This window comes from Polypterus senegalus, chromosome 8 (assembly GCF_016835505.1).
Source record: "Polypterus senegalus isolate Bchr_013 chromosome 8, ASM1683550v1, whole genome shotgun sequence".
Lineage (NCBI taxonomy): Eukaryota > Metazoa > Chordata > Cladistia > Polypteriformes > Polypteridae > Polypterus > Polypterus senegalus.
This window is the reverse complement of record NC_053161.1, coordinates 64977394-64997088: the sequence shown is the minus strand read 5'-3', so window position 1 is coordinate 64997088 and position 19695 is coordinate 64977394. Positions and strand designations below refer to the sequence as shown.

Genomic DNA, 19695 nt, shown 5'->3' with positions numbered 1-19695 from the left:
GTATTTCAAACTCATCTGTCTCTACGCTGAAGTCAGAAACTGTTCAAACAAATGCTTTTTGGAGACTAAATTAAATAACACATATACAGTGTCCGGCCAATTTCTTATAATATGGGGGAAAAACTGCTGTGAAGACATAACATTATAATAATGAAACATTTTGAGAACCTAATGTTATGATTTATTTCTATTCAATACTGCATATCAATGTTTCCATCTGGGTCTACAGTACATCTGTCAGGTTGCTCTGCACATTTTTATTAATTAGTTTATGGTTATCTTCAATGGAAAGAGTTGTGCAAGATGGACAAGGAGAAGAAACCTTTTCTGTTAAAGTTACAACAATGCTAGATCTACCTGATGTCTTCTTCTAATGATGTAACTTTTCATTGACTACTAATTAACTTATTACGTATCATCTTGCCCACCCTACTATTGACTGTACTGTCACACGACATGACACACCAGTTTCCAACTGTTTTGTTTAGTGTAAAATGCCCAAAATATTTTTCTATTTTATGAAAGCAAATATATATTTTTGGGTGGTTTTGTGAAGGTCTATTAAGGGGGTACTTTTGTTCTGGAATGCCTCCCCCCCACGCCTTGTGGTTGCTTAAGGGGCATCTGCTACACCAGTGCATGAACTGAAAACAAATAAATAAACTACTGTTTCTGGTATACTATAAGTTACAAAAAACATAATGTGTTACAATTTTATATATTAAGCTTCTTTCTTTGCAAAATGTTTTCATTGAATATTTTTAGGGTGGCACGGTGGTGCAGTGGGTAGCGCTGCTGCCTCGCTGTAAGGAGACCCAGGTTCATTTCCCGGGTCCTCCCTGCATGGAGTTTCTATGTTCTCCCTGTGTCTGTGTGGGTTTCCTCCGGGTGCTCCAGTTTCCTTCCAAAGATATGCAGGTTAGGTGCATTGGTGATTCTAAATTGTCTTTGGTGTGCCCTGTGGTGGGCTGGCACCCTGCCCAGGGATTTGTTCCTGTGTTGGCTGGGATTGGCCCCAGCAGCAATATTAGGATATAGCAGGCTGGAGAAAGAGTGACTGAATATTTTTACTAATTAGTCAACATGCCAAGCTGTCCTCACCAGGGAAATGCTCTTAAACAAGACAAAGGCAGATATATTTTTAAAAGCACTTAAGATGTTCAGATAACAGTATTTAATATATTAATCAATTTGCAAACCTAAGGAAATAAAAATGGACAACTAACATCCTATTAACAATATAGTGCCTTAGGCAAAGAATTACTAACACTGTATTTAATTTGCTTAACATAAATTCCAAACAAATTAAATGTACTGTATTGAGGCCATTTCAAAATGCAAAGTAGTGAATGCTTTAAGTAAAATTATATATGCAGTTAAAAATGTCCATACCACAATAAGTGATGAACTAGGTGGACTTAGAGCATACATGAAATCATTACATCCGGAACATGTTAAATCTTTAAATATAAACTGGTTGTTTGCTGGGTCAACATCAATATCTGTACACGTTATTCTTGCAACCTGTGCACCAATAGTGGTTGTCTCAAGCAGAGGTACCCTATTAAAAGGAAAGGAACCAATGAGCCATTTAAGTTAATTGATTGCTATCACTTACATAGCTTTTAGTTTATGTCATCTAGGAAAAAAATGCAACAATGGAGGCAATTAAAATACTACAGACAAATTGACAAAACTATTTAAAAGTATTACGTTGTTTTAGTTTAACTATTGCATCCAAAATGTCAACTGCTTTTAAGGTCCCATTTGAACATTTACTGATACTGTACATTTGTTGCAAGTGTTTTGTTGGATTTTGGAATAAACAAACCTAAAGGTACTTTTGTTATGAAGGCACCAATGACTAGCCACTATTGTATTAAAGTAATATTTTCTAAATAAATGTGTCAAAAAGATTTTAATAATTTACTAGAGTAACTGGGTTTCTTGGACTTTACTTATTGGCTGTTTTCAGAATTAGTAAAGAAAGATCAAGTTGGCGTACACTGTAGGAAAATATTTAAACGTTAACTAAATTAGTGCGAAATAAAATCTAAAATATGTATGCATCACAACATAGATAAAAGCAGCTGTAACAGACAAAGTGTAAATCTGAGTGCCAGTTGCCTGTCATCTTCTCAAATAACAGATCTGATACAGGAGTTGTACAACATCAAACACATTAGTTTGTTTTAGTGAGATCTCATTTGCACAATCTACACACACTGTACAGTATGTATTATGGCCAACCAGGTACTGTACATTGATTGTTACAGTACACTAAAGAACAATTTTTAATGATTTTAATAGTATAATGCAGCATATTCAACTTTTTTCTAACTAATATTAAAGTTCATCATCATTATATGTTTCAGTGCTCAATATACTGTAAACTTATTTTTATTTTCTTTAAAAGATGTCTGTACCTAAGTAAATCCAACACATTCTGAGTGTGTGGTCACTGGTTGCCAGGTTTTTCCAGTATTTATATATTTAAATTTTATGGTATAGCTGTGCTGTCCACATATTGGGAGAAGGATGTTAAGGATAGAGCTGCTAGATAAGAGGAAAAGAGGAAGGCCTAAGAGAAGGCTTATGGATGTATTGAGTGAGGACATGATTGCGATGTGTATAACAGAGTAAGATACAGAGGACAGGAAGATATGGAAGAAGATGATCCGTTGTGTCAACCCCTAACAGGAGCAGCCAAAAGAAGAACAAGAAGCTTTGTTAATGCTACCTACTGTATTTCTATGTCATACCTAAGGACAACATTAATATATTCTTGACAAATTCTAAAAAACTTTTATCTATTTTTGAATGGATTTTTTTTCTAATTCTACTTAAAATAGACATCTATCAATGAGTAACAGTTAGTAGATGTTTCTAGTTAAAAAAGACAAGAAAGTAAATTAGTATCACAACAGACCTTCTTTGCTATACAGACCTATCACATTCAGTAGTGCTCTGAACACTGCTGTATGCGAATTTTAGAGTAATAGTGACACATTTCCCCCCACTATGGTTTAAGACTGGGACAGAAATCTTATAACCTCAGATTATTTACACTTGAAATTAATAAATTTTGAATTAATGATACAAACTTAGATCATAATAACCAAAAAGGATGATATTACAGAAAACTAAATGAAGATAGACGGAAATATATTAGTTATTCACAATAAACAGATATTGAAAGTTAATTAAACTAAGAACTATAATGATTCTATAATTCTCTAAACTAGTGGTTGAAATGTTATTTTTTATTCATTTTTGATTCTTTTGTTTATGGCAATATTGTTTCTGTTTATCTATGTATCTTCTTTTATGTTATGTGTGTGGTACACCAAGATCCAGGGCACCCTGCCAATCACTGCAACCGACTGCCCTCAGATTTATAAAGGCTAGGAAAACAAAACACTCTATATAGGCTGAGGAAGACTCACAGTCCCTTGTGGTTCATTGTGTGGATATTGGTAAGTCTGTGATATTTCGATGGCTGATTATTCTGTGCTTTTTTTGTGAATTTACTGTATTTTGAACCCTTCATCTGTTTTTTACCATTCTTGCATTTCATATATTGGGACATTGCTTGCATTTGGATTGTCCTTCTTGTTCCAGGGAACTTCTCTGGTCTCTTCTGTGCCCCAGGAGCATTTTCTGTATTTCAGAACATCCATCCATCCATTTTCCAACCCGCTGAATCCGAACACAGGGTCACGGGGATCTGCTGGAGCCAATCCCAGCCAACACAAGGCACAAGGCAGGAACCAATCCTGGGCAGGGTGCCAACCCACCGCAGGACACACACAAACACACACTAGGGCCAATTTAGAATCACCAATCCACCTAACCGGCATGTCTTTGGACTGTGGGAGGAAACCGGAAGCGCCCGGAGAAAACCCACGCAGACACGGGGAGAACATGCAAACTCCATGCAGGGAAGACCGGGGAAGTGAACCTGCGTCTCCTAACTGCGAGGCAGCAGCGCTACCCACTGGGCCACCGTGCCGCCATTTCAGAACATTTTATGTAAAAATTAATTTTTTATTTATAAAGATTCTTCATTGCCCTTTTTTGTGACCAGCAGGAATTTGTTAGTTTCCTCCCTAGTAGGCATTTTGAGTAATTTTTGGGTCTACTGTGCTTTGGAACTCTCTACTTCATAACAAATGCCTACACCTAAACTCATAACCTGAAGACAAAGAACAAAGAATTCAATACTCTAACCATAACTAATAATATCCAGAATTAAAACCAGAATGACACAGAAATCAAAACTTAAAACGAGATTGACTCTTGAAAACAGCACACTCAACAACTCAGCAAAAAGCAGTGGCTACAGTGAAGAGGCTCTCTTCACTGCCCTCATGTAACTGTGCTAGATTAGCAACACTTCAGAATAAGTCAGAATTTGGAGCCTGTGCTCCCTTTGTAACTAATCTTAATTATAAGAAGAGAACACAAGTAAGAAAAAAAATCATTTTGAAATTGAAAGGGGGAAAAAACAATAAAGATAAAAAGTAGAGATGGGGGAGAGGTCTAGCAAAACCATGATGCCCTACTTTCTCACAATCTAAGTTGAGATGAGTGTGGTGTGCAGTTTACAGTGTACAATTTTTAGTTAAATTAAACCATGTTTTGTATAGATTGATGAAGAATGTATCTTGTCATTGTCTTAGTTTCATTCTTTATCTGAAATTCTGACTGAAGGTCCATGTATCATTGCTGTCTCAAATAATATGAGCTTTAGCTTTTTAAAGGAAATTAGTAAAGTGTCGCAATACTTTATACTTTATACATTATTATTATTATTATTATATGGTTTCTACTAATAAAAATCAAACAAAATTAGGAATTCCCATCAAGAAGCCTTTAACAAAATTTCGGATTTCAAATAACAGAACAAATGGTTTACTGGAAGATTACATTTGGGAAATTTGTAAATATTTGAAGGATTCAGAGGTAATATCAATATACTAATATACCAATACTGTACTAAGAATCTTGTATATGCTGAATGTTTTCTAAATTAAAGATGGTGTGAAGAGATGAGTGTTGAGTATGGGCACAAATGAAAAGAGCTTTTTGTACTTAAGGGTCTTCTGAGCAAGTGTTGAACCATCAGGTTCTCTCTTAATTGATGGTAACTGCCGTAGTACATAAAATATATAAACAAAGAGCTTCAATATGCTTTTCTTTTCATGGCCTACCAAGCTGGTACAGTTTAATTTCTTTTTTTTCCTTCAAAGTATCAGAATAGGGTATTAGAACTGCAAGTTAGTTAGTGCCATGCTCCCTTCAAATTTAAATGTTTGTAGTACTTTATTTCTAAATGAATGACATCTTTACATTTTAAACTACTATGTCTAATATTTTGAAAGAATGATTTATTAATAAAGTAATACTCTGATACAGATATAAAAAGTATAAGAGGGTGTTAATTTTGATCATTTTATTCTGTAATGTAATGTAAGGTGAAAAAATGGCCATCTATTAACTTCTGGTTTAACACCTGCCATTAGGATGCAAACATTCAATTCAAATAGAATTGTGAACTGGTGTAAGAAACATGCAGAGTGATGAAGATGTTCAGGGAAAAATATCTCCCAAAATCCTGGAACAGGAAAACAAAACACTTGAAGACATACCTACAGTATAACAGTCATTTTAGAATGCTACAAGAGAGAAGGCCCAATTTGCCAGTATCCTATCATAATTCTCAGTAACATTCCGTTTATATTTGTTAAACATTTCCACTAAAGGAACTCTTGCTAAATCAGAATGTAATTTTACCAAATTCCAATGTAATGATAAGTACCTGTATGTATCTGGATTGCAAATAGGAGGGTTGTCGTTAATATCTGTAATGTTAAATGTAAGTGTTATAGTGTTTGACTGGCCTCCGGTTGGACTGTCTATAACTGTTACTTGGACTGTTATCAATGGATTCTGTCTCAGAGGCTTGGCTTCTCTATCAATCCGCTGTGCCACTTTAATTAAACCTGTGTCTGGAAGAAATAAAAAAATTTCATTATAAAATGTTAAGAAAACAATTGCCAATCTATGTCTTATCTATATTATCCATATCCATTATTATTGTCCATAGCATGTCACACTCATGCTTGCCCAACCGCTCAGCCAATTTTGAGTTTCCAGTTAACCAAACACATGTCTTTGGAATAGGAAGTGGGTATTAATCATAAAACATTCAGGTACATGAATAACTTCCTATGATGGATGGTGGGGACACACTGGCATCCCAGCCAAGATGAACCCCATTCCATTACCTGGCATGGATAGTGGATGGGTGGAGGGAGACTGCATGCTCCTCCAAAACACTGGGTGGTGGCGTTGCTGGGCCTATATGCCCATTCTTGTACCTGCAGGGCATGCTGTGAGTTGCAGTCTCAGAGGGCAGCCCTATTGGAATTTGTGGGTGCCACTGGGGGGGACATCAAGAGAAGGTTGTCCCTTGTTTTCGAGGCTCCTGCCTGACCCAGGAGTGCTTCCTACTTGTATTGTCCTGACTCCGTAAGTGCTCCTGAGTCCAGCATAAAAGGGGCTACCCCTATTCACTCACCTAGAGCAGGGGTCCTCAATCACAGTCCTGGAGGGCCACAGTGGCTGCAGATTTTTGCTCCAACCCATTGACTTAATTAGAAAATAATACTTCTCAATAATTCAATTTCATGGCTTGTTAGTGCTTTAACTCTGCCATGTTAGACCATTCGTATATCCTAGATTTTTTTCCTTTCTAAGGATATCTTCCAAATGATTTGAAGTCTAAAATGGATGAGAACTACTCAATCTTTCATTTTTTTCTCTTCACTTTCCTTCCAACTATTTAATTAAACCCAGTAGTGCATGATAAATACACACAGGTGTTAATGGTAACAAGCTAAATGGAGAAATGCTGGTCTCTTTTGTCATTTTCATGTTATTGCTAATTAGGAGCCATTAAAAACCAAGAAAACAGCTGTTTAAGACTAAAATAAGCAATAAGGGTTCAAAATCTTAACGAGCGAGACAACTAAAGTGAAGCAGAAGTGTCACTTGAGCAATAAGTGCTTCTTATTAAGCAATTGGGTTGGAACAAAAACCTGCAGCCACTGTGGCCCTCCAGGACCGTGATTGAGGACCCCTGACCTAAAGGATTAAAAGAGAGAGTAGAAAAGGAAGGAAGAATTGCATTGTTGCAATTTTATGGAAAGGTACTTTATTTAAAAAAAATATGTACACTTGAACCCAGTCTGTGTGTGTAATTGTGTCTGAGTATTTGGGGCTCACTGATGTCCCTAGTGTCCACAATGCAAACTTTAGGCAGGGACTGCCTGAGACAGGATTCAAACACAAGACTCTGGAGATCGGAAACTGCAGAAATAACTTGTTCCACTATGCCAGTTTAAAGAAATACAAAACAATAAAAACATATCTCTAAGATATGACATTATATATTTATAATATACAATATACCATACAATGCAACAATTTACCTTGGGCATATCCCTTCCCAAACTACTTCAAATATAATGAATAATATATAATAAAAGAAAATGCAATTTGCTTAACATATATTTGGTGCAGTACTTTGAATGTAATAAATCATTTTTAGTTTTGTTTCACTGACAATATGTATCACAATTGATCTGTTTTAACATTATGTAACTTACATGGATCAATGGTAAAGTATTCTATAGGACTTATGGAATATTGGAGGAAGCCAAGATAATTAAAGTCATCAGGATCTATTGCTGTCACATTTTTAACCACAGTTCCTATGGGCTGTTCCTCTGGAATTGAAGTTGTGGTTCCACTTCTGTAAAAGGACACATGTTGTAAACTTGGAAAAAACACTTGACCAATTACTAAATTACTCAAACAAAAGACTTCTTTTAGGTCCCGAGATTTTAATATTGGAGATAAAGTCATGAAATGTAGAATATTAGCTTGCAACACTAGACAATGATACTGTAGATGGGAAATTTGGAAAAACTTTAAAAATATAAAAGGTTTGCATGTAAAATTATACAACCACAAATACTGTGAAACAGCTTCTAACTGAAAAATGTCCAAATGTTTTCTCCTTAATCAGAATGAGATAAACAGGCTATAAGATGGCAGTTACAAACTAGACAAAATTTGTTTGGATTATCCCAGCTTGTTGTCAGTTATTATAAATGTTACTGATCTGATTAGCTTCAAAGTTTTACATAAATTAAATAAATGGAAGCAATTTCAAAGAATGTTTAGTATAGCACACCCACACCCACATGTATGAAAACATAAGTTTATCTCCCAGCAGATGTAACTGTAGTGCAGAAATTAAATAGCTAATAAACTTGACTCAGGAATTTAATGTATTCATAAAATGTTTATAGCAAATTCATCTTAGTTGTCATAACCATTTTTTCCAGTTTTTCATGATATGCTCAACACAATTTCTTGTCTAGAAAAATGTTTGTTTTTGAAGTACGTGAAATGTTCTTTTTGCTTGGTGCCTCTGCCTGTTTCAAGTATGCTTTGGCAGACCCTTGGACTTGGCAGTGTTCCAGGCATACTTCAAATCATGTGTGCATCTGTGCAGCCTAAATATTTCAGTTCTGCCTTAGGAATTTTAAGGCTGTAACAATTTACAAGCAGCCTGTTAACTGAGTTTTTGTGAGGCAATTAAAAGAGTGACTTAATTTGCACCATCACTATTATGGAGCATCTGTTATCTTTATTGTAAATCACATTGATTGCTTGTGTGCAGTATGACTTAGCACTTTGCCAATTGAACAAGAACGGGAAATGTATTTGCTTGTGATTCTGCCTTCAGTGTTAAGATATCTTTTAAGACTGTCCTTTGGTGCTTGTGATGAATGTCAAAATATTAATAGATTTTCATTTTGTGTGTATTTTGATGGCATTATTCATCTGATATTTTATTATTACTGCTGCTGATAGCCTGATACATTATGAAACACAGTGTCTGTTCCTCATTCCTTCATGTGAGATTTGCTGGAAGCCATCTGCTTCCTCCAATGCTGCGAACTGCCACTACTTCTTCCATTCGGCTCCAATCACCTTTATCCTCATGCATCCCCTGCTTGCACATTCATGCCACCAATTCTGTCTCACACTTGTGGTTGGAGGCAACATGACAAATACTCACTTAGCAGCAGTGTCATTATTCTTTTTTTTTTTTTTTACTATAATCCCGAGATATCCTGTATTTGCTCAGATCTGGACAGATCTCCAGGGACCTGATGCTGCAACATCGGCTCCAGCAGAGTGCAAGTGAGCAAAACTGCAAGTGAGTCGGGCCAGGATAAATTGTTCATTCCAGAAGGTTCAAACTTTCTGGAATTGAGCATGGCCTTACTATTTGCATTGTCATCTACCCACCATGAGTCAGTAGCACCAACTAAAACCAGACATGCATGTGGAGCGCATAAAAGACTGAAATAAACAGTGCGAGGTGAAGATAACAATGATTTCAATGATTACTACAATAACTGCTGCTCTCGGGGGGGACATAAAGGAGCTATCGAATGCAACAAAACCTAGAAGCCTTATTGTTCGTTTTAACAAATTACAATGTGAAGTAAATTTGATGTCACTTCTCGGACTGAAACAAGAGATTATATTTGAAAATACCACATTTTTTCTGATTTCTCACCTTCAACAGCTGCTAAACGTGATGCATTTTACAGTATTATACAGCGCTTATGTAAAGCCAAAATCAGATACAGCCTTTAGTATCCTGCTAAACTGAGAGTAGATATTCAAGGTAAGTTCTACATTTTTAGTTCTCCAGATGAAGCAGAAAAAGAGCTAAGAAAACTGATCCCAACACTTCTTAAAATATGATTGTGAGTCACATCTTGTCCTAGCGAGGCAAAAAAGATTTTACCTATAATTTGGTCCACTTGCAATGAGACTTTTGCTGTAATTATACATTCAATCTTTCAGGACTGTTTAAGATTATATTCCAGGTTTATAGTATTCTGACTTTTTTTGTCAATAGATACCTCTACTTTAATCATTCTACACCACTGCTGGGGGGCTTGTTTTGTTTTCGACATGCTCAGTCTCTAGAGAGCTGGGTAGAGAACAAGCTATTTCAGATCTATCCTTTTTACCCCCACAATTGTAAGGGCCAACACAACAATAGGCTTCATAGCCAAAACTCCTGAGAAAACTGGAAATGAAGGTTAACGTTATCTTATATAATAATGTACTTAATCTTAATTTAAGACTATAAAATATCAATAAAAGTTTAGAAGCAATGTCTGTCTGACCAAACAGTGAACTATGTGAGCTGCAATGTCGAAGGTCTCAATTACAAATTGAAGAGGAAGAAAGTATTCTCTCACCTAACAGGTCTAAATGCCAAGATAGTATTTTTACAGGAGACTCACTTATTAAGCAAGGATCAGTTTCAGTTGAAAAGTGATTGGTCTGGCCAAATATTCCACTCCAGCTATACAAAGAAAACTAGAGGTGTGGGAATCTAAATACATAGAACAATTTCATTTATAGTATCAGATGTAGTGTCTGAACCTGAAGGGCAATATATGATTGTGATTGTATAGTAAAGTGATTTTGATAAATATCTATGGACCCATTGTGGATGATAGAATCCACAATAGAATATAGAATATTCCTAATGTGTACACTCATAAATTGCCCAGAGGGGTGATAATATCTAACACTGCAAAAACAATTACAAAGTTTGTAATAGGTCATAACTTATCAGACCCATAGAGATTTCTAAATCCAAATTTAAGAGCACATTCTTTCTTCTCACCAGGACATCATTGTTATTCAAGAACTGATAATTTCTTTATAGATAATAATTTTTTGCCCCCAATTAAATTGTACAAGTAGAACGATATTGTTCTCTCCGACCATGCCCCTCTGATCATGGAGCTTGAATCACTACACCCCACATACTCATATTACAGCTGGCATCTTAACCCACTGTTATTAGCTGATGAGAAGCTTAGAGAAATTATATCCATGCAAATTGATTATTTTTTACAGACAAACGCATCCTCAGAGGACAGATTATTTCATATCTTGCCCATAAAAATAAATTGGAAACCAACAAGGCGTCAGAGTTAATCAGTGAAATTACCTGAATAGATCAAGAACATGCCAGATTTCCAAATGAGGCACTTTATAGGAAAAGACTTTGCAATCAGAGCTCAACCTCTTAACAACAAAAGAAATTAAACAACTCGTTTTTAAATCATGACATCATTAGTATGAACATGGAGAGAAGGTTAATAAGATCTTAGCTCAATAAATCCACAAGCAGGAAGTTCACAATACAATATCAGCAATTATCAACACAGATGGAGATTAAATTATTGACCATAAAAATATAATGCATACATTTAGAGACTACTATAAGTCCTTATATTCTTCTCAGTTTAAAGAAGACAACTCACAACCTAATTACAAATACCACATCTAGATACTCTTAGTGCAGAGGAATTGGATAAACCTCTGATACTCCCAGAATTACTAGATGGTATAAACTCACTTCAGAGTGGGAAAGCAGCATGCCCTGATGGCTACGCTACCGAATTTTATAAAAATGTTTTAATTAAGTGAGCTCCTCTTTTATGAGCAACATTTATAGAAACCAGAGACAATAAAATTCTACCCTAAACTTTTCATCAAGTATTAAATACAGTCTTTCCTAAGAAATTAATACTGTACAATGTGCATCATACAGATCAATCTCACTTCTGAATAACAATGTTAAGATACTCTCCAAAGTTCTAGCTAGAAGGATTGAGAAAGTGCTTCCTTCGGTAATATCAGAAGAACAAACTGGACTTATTAAAGGCAGACACTTAGCTTCCAATCTTCAATGTCTGTTTAATAGGGCAACCTTATAACAACCTAAAGCTGAATGTGACATGGCTCTACCTAATATTTAATTTTATTACTGGGCAGCAAATATACAAGCTATAAAAAATGGACATTGACACAAATAGATGAATACACACACAAGCTTGGGCTGCAATAGAAATAAAATCCTGTAGTAATTTGCCAAAGAAAGGTTTCAGGATATAAAAGTACTGGGTGTTTTTGCTTCAATTTCTTTGAAGATTAATTTAATATGGTGTCATGCAACTTTGTTTTTTGTATTCTTATCCTTTTAAAAGCTAATTAACTCTACAATTTCTGTGCTTATACTCATATTAGTTAATCAGTCATGTTTATTGTATTTAGTTTTGCTTACTAAAGGACAATGTATGCTCTTAGAAAAAGCAGAAGTTACAAAAAATCAGTTACAGTTTCTAAACACTATTGTCTTATAGGTTGTAAATGGTTGAAAATAAGACTTACATTGTAAAATAAGGTTGTTCATCATTAGTATTCAAAATGTACACAAGTAAACTTCCGTTAATTGTATTTATACCATCTGTCACTATGATTTCCAAAGTGTAACTGAAAGAGATCACCAGTAAAACAAATAATTGAACAAAGTAAATTAAATACATTTCATACATATACACTCACACACTGTACATGCACAAAAATAGTTTTACAGAGCATACTAGGTTACCTGTGTGGGTCAGTCTCATAATTAAATATTTTGCTTGTTGTTATAGCTCCAGTAGATTGATCAATAGCAAATACAGATGATGCAGGAGACATTGAATACTAAAATTAAAGAATAAAGTTAAACAAATATATTGTGATGCAATACACAGGTTTAACAATAAAGATACTTCTTTATCACATTATACTTTAATCAAATAGATGACTGGGAAACAATAATGTCCACAGTTTCATCACATTATTGCATCCATCCATCCATCAATGCTTAGTCTATTACAGGGTTTCAAAAAGCCAAATATACAAGCTATAGAAACAGGACATTGACACAAATAGATGAACACAACACCAACCCAGCAGGGAGGAACAACAGAGGGAGAAGTTCAGGGAACAGGAATGACTAAGAGGAGCGTAACAAGCCTGACATAAATAGCACCTAAACATACTATATGTTAAAAACAAAAAGATAATTGGTGTATACTCAATAGTATAATCTTTGTGCATTTAAAAAATTATTTGCATACTTTGAAAATGTTTTAAGTAATTTTAACTTTAATGACACCAAAACAGAAATGAGCATATAAAAGAGTATTAAACAAATTCAGTGTGTATTTAATTTATGAATATCAAGATATTTTTTAAATGCAAAGTTAAACACTTTTCTTAATGAAAAACATACAGTATATCTAATCATTAAGATTTTACTACATGTTTGAAAGCAAATAAGATGGAAAAGGGCAGGTGAAATTTCCTCAGGATTGCTCCCTTCTGCACAGCTTCAAGTGCGATAATGTCTTTCTTGTTGCATTAGACAATTATAAAATGAAAAATGTCCAAGGCAGAAAATAATTGCTATAGATTTGGATCAAACCCAAATGTTCTATTTTACTCCAAAGGAAAAATGTGCTGAACAGTTTATCAGGGCTTACAAATGAAAATGAAACTTTCCAGGAAACATATTTACTGCATATTTACTGTATCAGTGTTGCAAATGAGAACCTGTTCACATTTTCTAGAGAAAGCACATCACATCTTTGAGCATTCAACATAAAAGCCATGGGGTGTCTATTACATCATTAATACTGAAAAATATGGCTTTTACATACAAAATCATCTTACAAAATATATCTGAAACCTGACATTTAGCACAAGAACCCATGAGGAAAAGACATACCACTACACTACAAGTTATCTTCACAACATGGCTATTTAATTTGTGTTTTAAAGGCCACATCAGGGTTATGACTTCTGTTTATTCAGGCATCAATCTATTTATGATATTTACTTACTACTTTCAGTAAACGGTCACTAAAAGCTGCATTATGTCCCAGTGGCAGGAAAAATGTACACACACACACAAAGTTACATCTTTCACTTGTGACTATTAACTTTTGTTACCTGTAGTGCTACAATTGCTGAACAAACATGCCCTAGCCTAATGTTACTCATTTATGTTCAAATGTAAAATGTGTGGTCGGGCGGCTGGGGAAGAGGACATATCCAGGCCAATACCTCCCTCAGAACACGAGAGGGCAACCCCCCCTGGATTACATCGGGGCCACGGGTTTGGATCTTAAAACTCAACCCTGCTGGGGCCCGTGGCCACAGCCGGGGGCACCTGTACAGTTCTGGAGCCCTAGACTGCAGCACTTCCACCACCACCGGAAGTGCTGCTGGAAGAGGACCCGAAAGCACCTGGAGCTTCTGAGTGCACTATAAAAGAGGCTGCCTCACTCTATTCAAGGAGCCAGAGTCAGGATGAGATGGAAGAGGCTTGCTGGGAGAGGAGTGGAGGTGGCAGAAGAAGAGAGAAAGAAAAGAAAGGACTGTGTTTGGTTTCTTGTGCTTTATTGAACTGTGCTCTGTAGTGGGGAGCGAAAAGAAGTGCTGCCCCACTTGGAATAAAATGTGTGTGTGCTGGACAGTATTTGCGTCTGCCTGCCTGTGTCGGTTAGGGTGGCTAGTAAGCCCACTGGGCTTCACAAAATTTTGGTTGGCGCACTTAGAAACAATAAGATACATAGTGTCCTTCTGAGGACACCTCTCAAAAATCAATATCACATAGTAGATGGACACAGATTATAGGAAGTTGTGACTTGTTTGATTTAAAATGAAAAAACAGATTTTAAGTTTAAGGAAACAAATTTAATATACATTTTATGCATTTTCATACATTAATCAATGTATATGCCAGCAAATTAAAACTGTTCCAAAGTAAATTTTACGCAAATTTCCAAATAGAACATTTTCTTTGCAAAAAATGTAAACTATGTGGAAGAGTTGCTGAAACATCTTTAAACTAGTCCCTTGGGTCGCTTGAATTTTATGAAAATCTCATGTTTGTTAATATTTATTTAAAACTCATTTCATATTAAGAGCTATCATAGTACTTCTAAGGCAATAACATTCAGTTACATAATTAACAATTACATCATAAATCATTATATTAAAAAGTATTTAAAGTTTACATTACCTTGAGTGGATCATTCTCAAGATCATACACAAGTGGACCATAAACATATCCTGGTGGAGAATTTTCAGTAATATATACTATCACAGCTAAAAGCAAACACAGTATGGGAGAGAATGAGTTGTTGTGTGGTTCAGTTCACTGGCTAATTCTGGTTTAGTATATGAGCTAAGCCGTAAAAAATGTTTCATTACTTATATGCACAAACTTGAAAATTACAGGGCAAAGGCTGTTTTATCAGAATTTAAAAACAATGAGTTAAACTTAAATTGACAAATTTGACTTCAGAGAAGGCGGCACGGTGACACAGTGGTAGTGCTGCTGCCTCACAGTTAGGAGACCTGGGTTTGCTTCCCGGGTCCTCCCTGCGTGGAGTTTGCATCTTCTCCCCATGTCTGCGTGGGTTTCCTCCCACAGTCCAAAGACATGCAGGTTAGGTGCATTGGCGATCCTAAATTGTCCCTAGTGTGTGCTTGGTGTGTCTGTGGGCTGGTGCCCTGCCTGGGGTTTGTTTCCTGCCTTGCGCCCTGTGTTGGCTGGGATTGGCTCCAGCAGACCCCGTGACCCTGTAGTTAGAATGTAGCTAGTTGGAAAAAGACTGACTGACTGACTTCAGAGATGTAGTCTTAAAGCTGGAACAAACGTAAAAAAGGAGAGAGAGTCTTTGCACAGTAAAGCATCAGGAATTTGTAACATTTAAATTATTTTAAGTTGTTCATTAAATATTACTTTTCAGTCAGTGTTATTTGTCACCAAAAGATTTCAACATATACTGATGCAAGTGTGACGAGTGTCTGGTCACACTTATAGGTAATCTAACCTAAACTCAGTTAAAATATCTCATTACAGCACCCCGCTTTATTAAGAATCTGGGCAATCTTGAAATTATTTTAATAGGCTATAATGTTTAATAATAAAATTATTAAACTAGATCTTAATATTAAGAATATTTATAATTTATAGATAATAGTACTCAGGTTTCTTTAAATTGGGCCGTTAATTAACACACAATGAAAGACACGGCAGCAATTTCAAGAAAAACAAAAAGTAACTTGTATTACACCAGACAATCCACCAAGAAGTAAAAGTAGGTAATAATCTAAAAATATCAGGAGTGAAAACCTTTTTAAAAAGATAGCATACAGTCCACATTCTAAAGTTCATTAAAACATAACGGTATAGGACACAATCTTTGGTGATGTTAAGTCCAAGTTGCATGCTATGTTACCACAATGATTAGACTTCCAACTGTCCCACTAAAACATTCTGTTCATCAAGCTCTTGTTTCCCAACTGAAGTCTTGTTAACTTTCTCAATCCCTGTCGGCGTCTCTCCCTCATGGAATTACCATTCTCTTTCACTTCTGGGTACCTTGTGTTGCTATGATGACTTAGGCACACCTCACTTCTCATCCATCATCTTCACTCAGTCCTCTAGTGAATCTTTCCTCTCTTTCTGGGCCCCCAACCGGTGTCTCTTTGGTGAAATTATCTCTTCCTTCCTAGGGGTAGGTAACACCATCTGTGTGTCTTGCATCTCCTCAGCCAAGTACCCTTGTCTGCCTGCGAGTCCCTATGCTCTGTGCAAGTGATCTACACAGCATTCTCAACGGACCACCTCACTGTACACCATCTGACCTCTCACCCCATCCTCTGGCCTCTCTCTGCCCCTTCACCTCTCTCTGCACCCTGTTCTTTTTACACCACCCACTGGCAAGAAGTATATAACTGTTTCAGTCTCCGCCTTGATCAACATGATGATTTATTAAATGATGGTACATACCAATTTCCTTAACAAGAATGTAAACATTGGTTAATCAATAGTATTGTTGCCAACTGTAAAAAAATACATATGCCTTCTTCTTCTTTCGGCTGCTCCTGTTAGGGGTTGCCACAGCGGATCATCTTCTTCCATAACTTTCTGTCCTCTGCATCTTGTTCTGTTACACCCATCACCTGCATGTCCTCTCTCACCACATCCATAAACCTTCTCTTAGGCCTTCCTCTTTTCCTCTTCCCTGGCAGCTCTATCCTTAACATCCTTCTCCCAATATACTCAGCATCTCTCCTTTGCACATGTCCAAACCAAAGCAATCTCGCCTCTCTGACTTTGTCTCCCAACCGTCCAACTTGAGCTGACCCTCTAATGTACTCATTTCTAATCCTGTTCATCCTCATCATGCCCAGTGCAGACCTTAACATCTTTAACTCTGCCACCTCCATCTCCTGCTTTCTGGACAGTGCCACCGTCTCCAACCCATATACCACTGTATGCTAATTAGAAATCAATGTCCCAAGAACAAGTTAATGCAAACATTTTATAAGGAAGTAGGCAGTTCTGTGTCACATATTATATGTTGTTAAGATACCAATAATCTTCAAAGCAGGTGACTCTTTTGCAAGACAGGTAAATATCTACATCTTGTAGACAACCATCAATAATAATCTGTAACAGAATTATTCAGGAAATTTGCCGCTTCACTTATCACCCCAGTCTCAAAAAACGGTGCCTATTGCCCCTTCATCTATTGGCTTCGTCATTTATAATTTACATGTTTTATTTTTGCAAATGAGAAAAAGAAAACCACCCATAGTACAAAAATGTTCCCCTCTGACACAAGCATACATTTCACAACAGCAAAAGTCACCAATCTGAGAAAGTGTTTTTCTGACAAACCTGTATTGAAAAAGGTGCTGCAAAAAAAGCAGCTTTAAAGATTTTGTTTGAAATTATCCTGTGTGACAGACAGCCGAGGCCTCTTCTCAGGCTAGGAGGCAAATAAACTGGAATGACCAAGAGAGAAGATATGCACAGGACACTGCCTTCCAGAGTGCTAGATGACATCCCCCCTGGGTTGTAGCGGTTGCAGGGCTCCATGGGAGTTGGAGTTTAGTACAGCCCTGTTGGGTTCCATGGGGGCTGCCAGGGTGAGCTGCAAAGACTTACTTTAGGTTTCCACCACACCTGGGGGTACTTCCAGATAATGCTGATGAGCCACCTGAAGTGCTCCCGGGTGCAGTATAAAAGGGACCACCTCACTACACTCAAGTCTGGAGGAAGAGGGATGAAGCTTGCCAGAAGAGGAGTGGATGCAAAGGACAAGAGAGAAGAGCAGAAAAGGAATTGTGTGCACTATATTGTGCTTCATTATACTGTGCTTGTCGTAGGGAGAAGGGAAGGAAAGCGTTTTCCCCTTTCAAATAAAACGTGTGTGTTGCCGGACTTGTGCCTGGTGTCTGTCTGGGTTGGGTTTGGAGAGCTGGTTCACCCCCTGGTAGCTACACTTGAATAACGTTACTATTCACCATTGTATGCGTCACTGATATTATATTTGTTTATTTATTTTTTAAGCATCATTTTTCAGCAGTATGTATTTTTCAGTTACTGAAAAGTAAATGCAAGTGAATAATTTAGAACTTACACATGCTAAGATAAATATGGTAGTCCATGATGATTAGAGCATTCTTTATAAACAATTAGCTGAAATCTCCACATTTATTGTTATATTAGGGTGAAATTCCACAAAACACAAAAGAACATTTAGCCCCTGATGTCAGCATCTTGAAGCAGGCTCAACTGCAGTAGATCTCCCCTTCATAAACAAATCTTAAATGTGGCACTTAAAACTAAAGGGGGTGGTGTTCAGGCAACCTCAACCTTCTCTTTAACCCCAACACAAACTTGGTTTTCCATTTTGAATTAACCTCCTTCAGCATATCAGACAGCATATTTGTGTCCTATCTGTGTTGTCTGTTGATTTATGCATGCGCAGCCCAACTGGCATCTTCTATCATCCAACTTTAGATGCTGCCTTTCAAAGCATTAGCACATCATAGAGCAAATTTGCCTGATAGAGGTACCTTTTTCACAGATTCAATAACATTATATTTAGCAAGCTCCAATAAATGTCTGTCATACACTTTGCTATATCTACACATCAATAAAGGCTTTATTGTGCTTAGCCAGTCTCACACAGGCGTACACAGTACCATGTTTTGCATGTTTTTTATGAGTTAGTGAATGAACAAATATTTTCTGACTGTGATTGTAGCCTGCCTTAAGGACTTCATTCTCTTGTGCTCTACTTCAAACTGTACTGGATAAGACTAAATTAAAGTGCCATGCTTCTAAAGATATCGGCACTTCACATTATACTCTTTAATGATAATATCTGTGTCACTGCAGATCAGAAAGGTCAGCTAAGTTTGGCATTATAAAAATATACTTTTCAGTCCATACATTAAAATAGCAATTCTCAGTATTAATATTCCTCTTAAGCCTTTTAACAGAGATATTGTTTCTAGGTAACAACTAACTTGCAACGTAAATTTTGAACGTTTCTTCCTGGTTAATCCTCATTTTTTTTATCATCCATGTCACTTATGGGGCTCCATACATTTGGAATGATATTAACACAGGAATTAATTCAATGAATTCTTTGCAACATAAGCTGGATGACTCTTTATTGTTTATATACAAACATATACATATATACAATGAGTTTATTAAGGCATTTTAGTTCTTTCTTTTGGGTTGGGTGGCAGCTAACTCAGCCAACAGAGTATTTGCTCTGTAAGAATTTGGCCCCTGGCCCTCTATGTAGTCCTCCTAATGTTAAATTATTTGTTGACCCCTAGTGTAACTCATCTAGGAGAGGAGGA

General features: G+C 36.4%; 1 protein-coding gene across 1 annotated transcript in view; it reads right to left on the bottom strand.

Annotated features, from left to right (window-relative positions):
* Positions 1–19695, bottom strand: part of LOC120533990 (cadherin-related family member 3-like) — an 88987-nt gene that overhangs the window by 22324 nt on the left and 46968 nt on the right. Inside the window, exons 5-10 of the mRNA XM_039761185.1 lie at positions 15038–15123; positions 12572–12669; positions 12352–12453; positions 7674–7819; positions 5822–6011; positions 1393–1561 (exon numbers count right to left, since the gene is read on the bottom strand). Of these exons, the coding sequence (XP_039617119.1) occupies positions 1393–1561; positions 5822–6011; positions 7674–7819; positions 12352–12453; positions 12572–12669; positions 15038–15123 (791 nt within the window). The remainder of the gene's footprint in view (positions 1–1392; positions 1562–5821; positions 6012–7673; positions 7820–12351; positions 12454–12571; positions 12670–15037; positions 15124–19695) is intronic.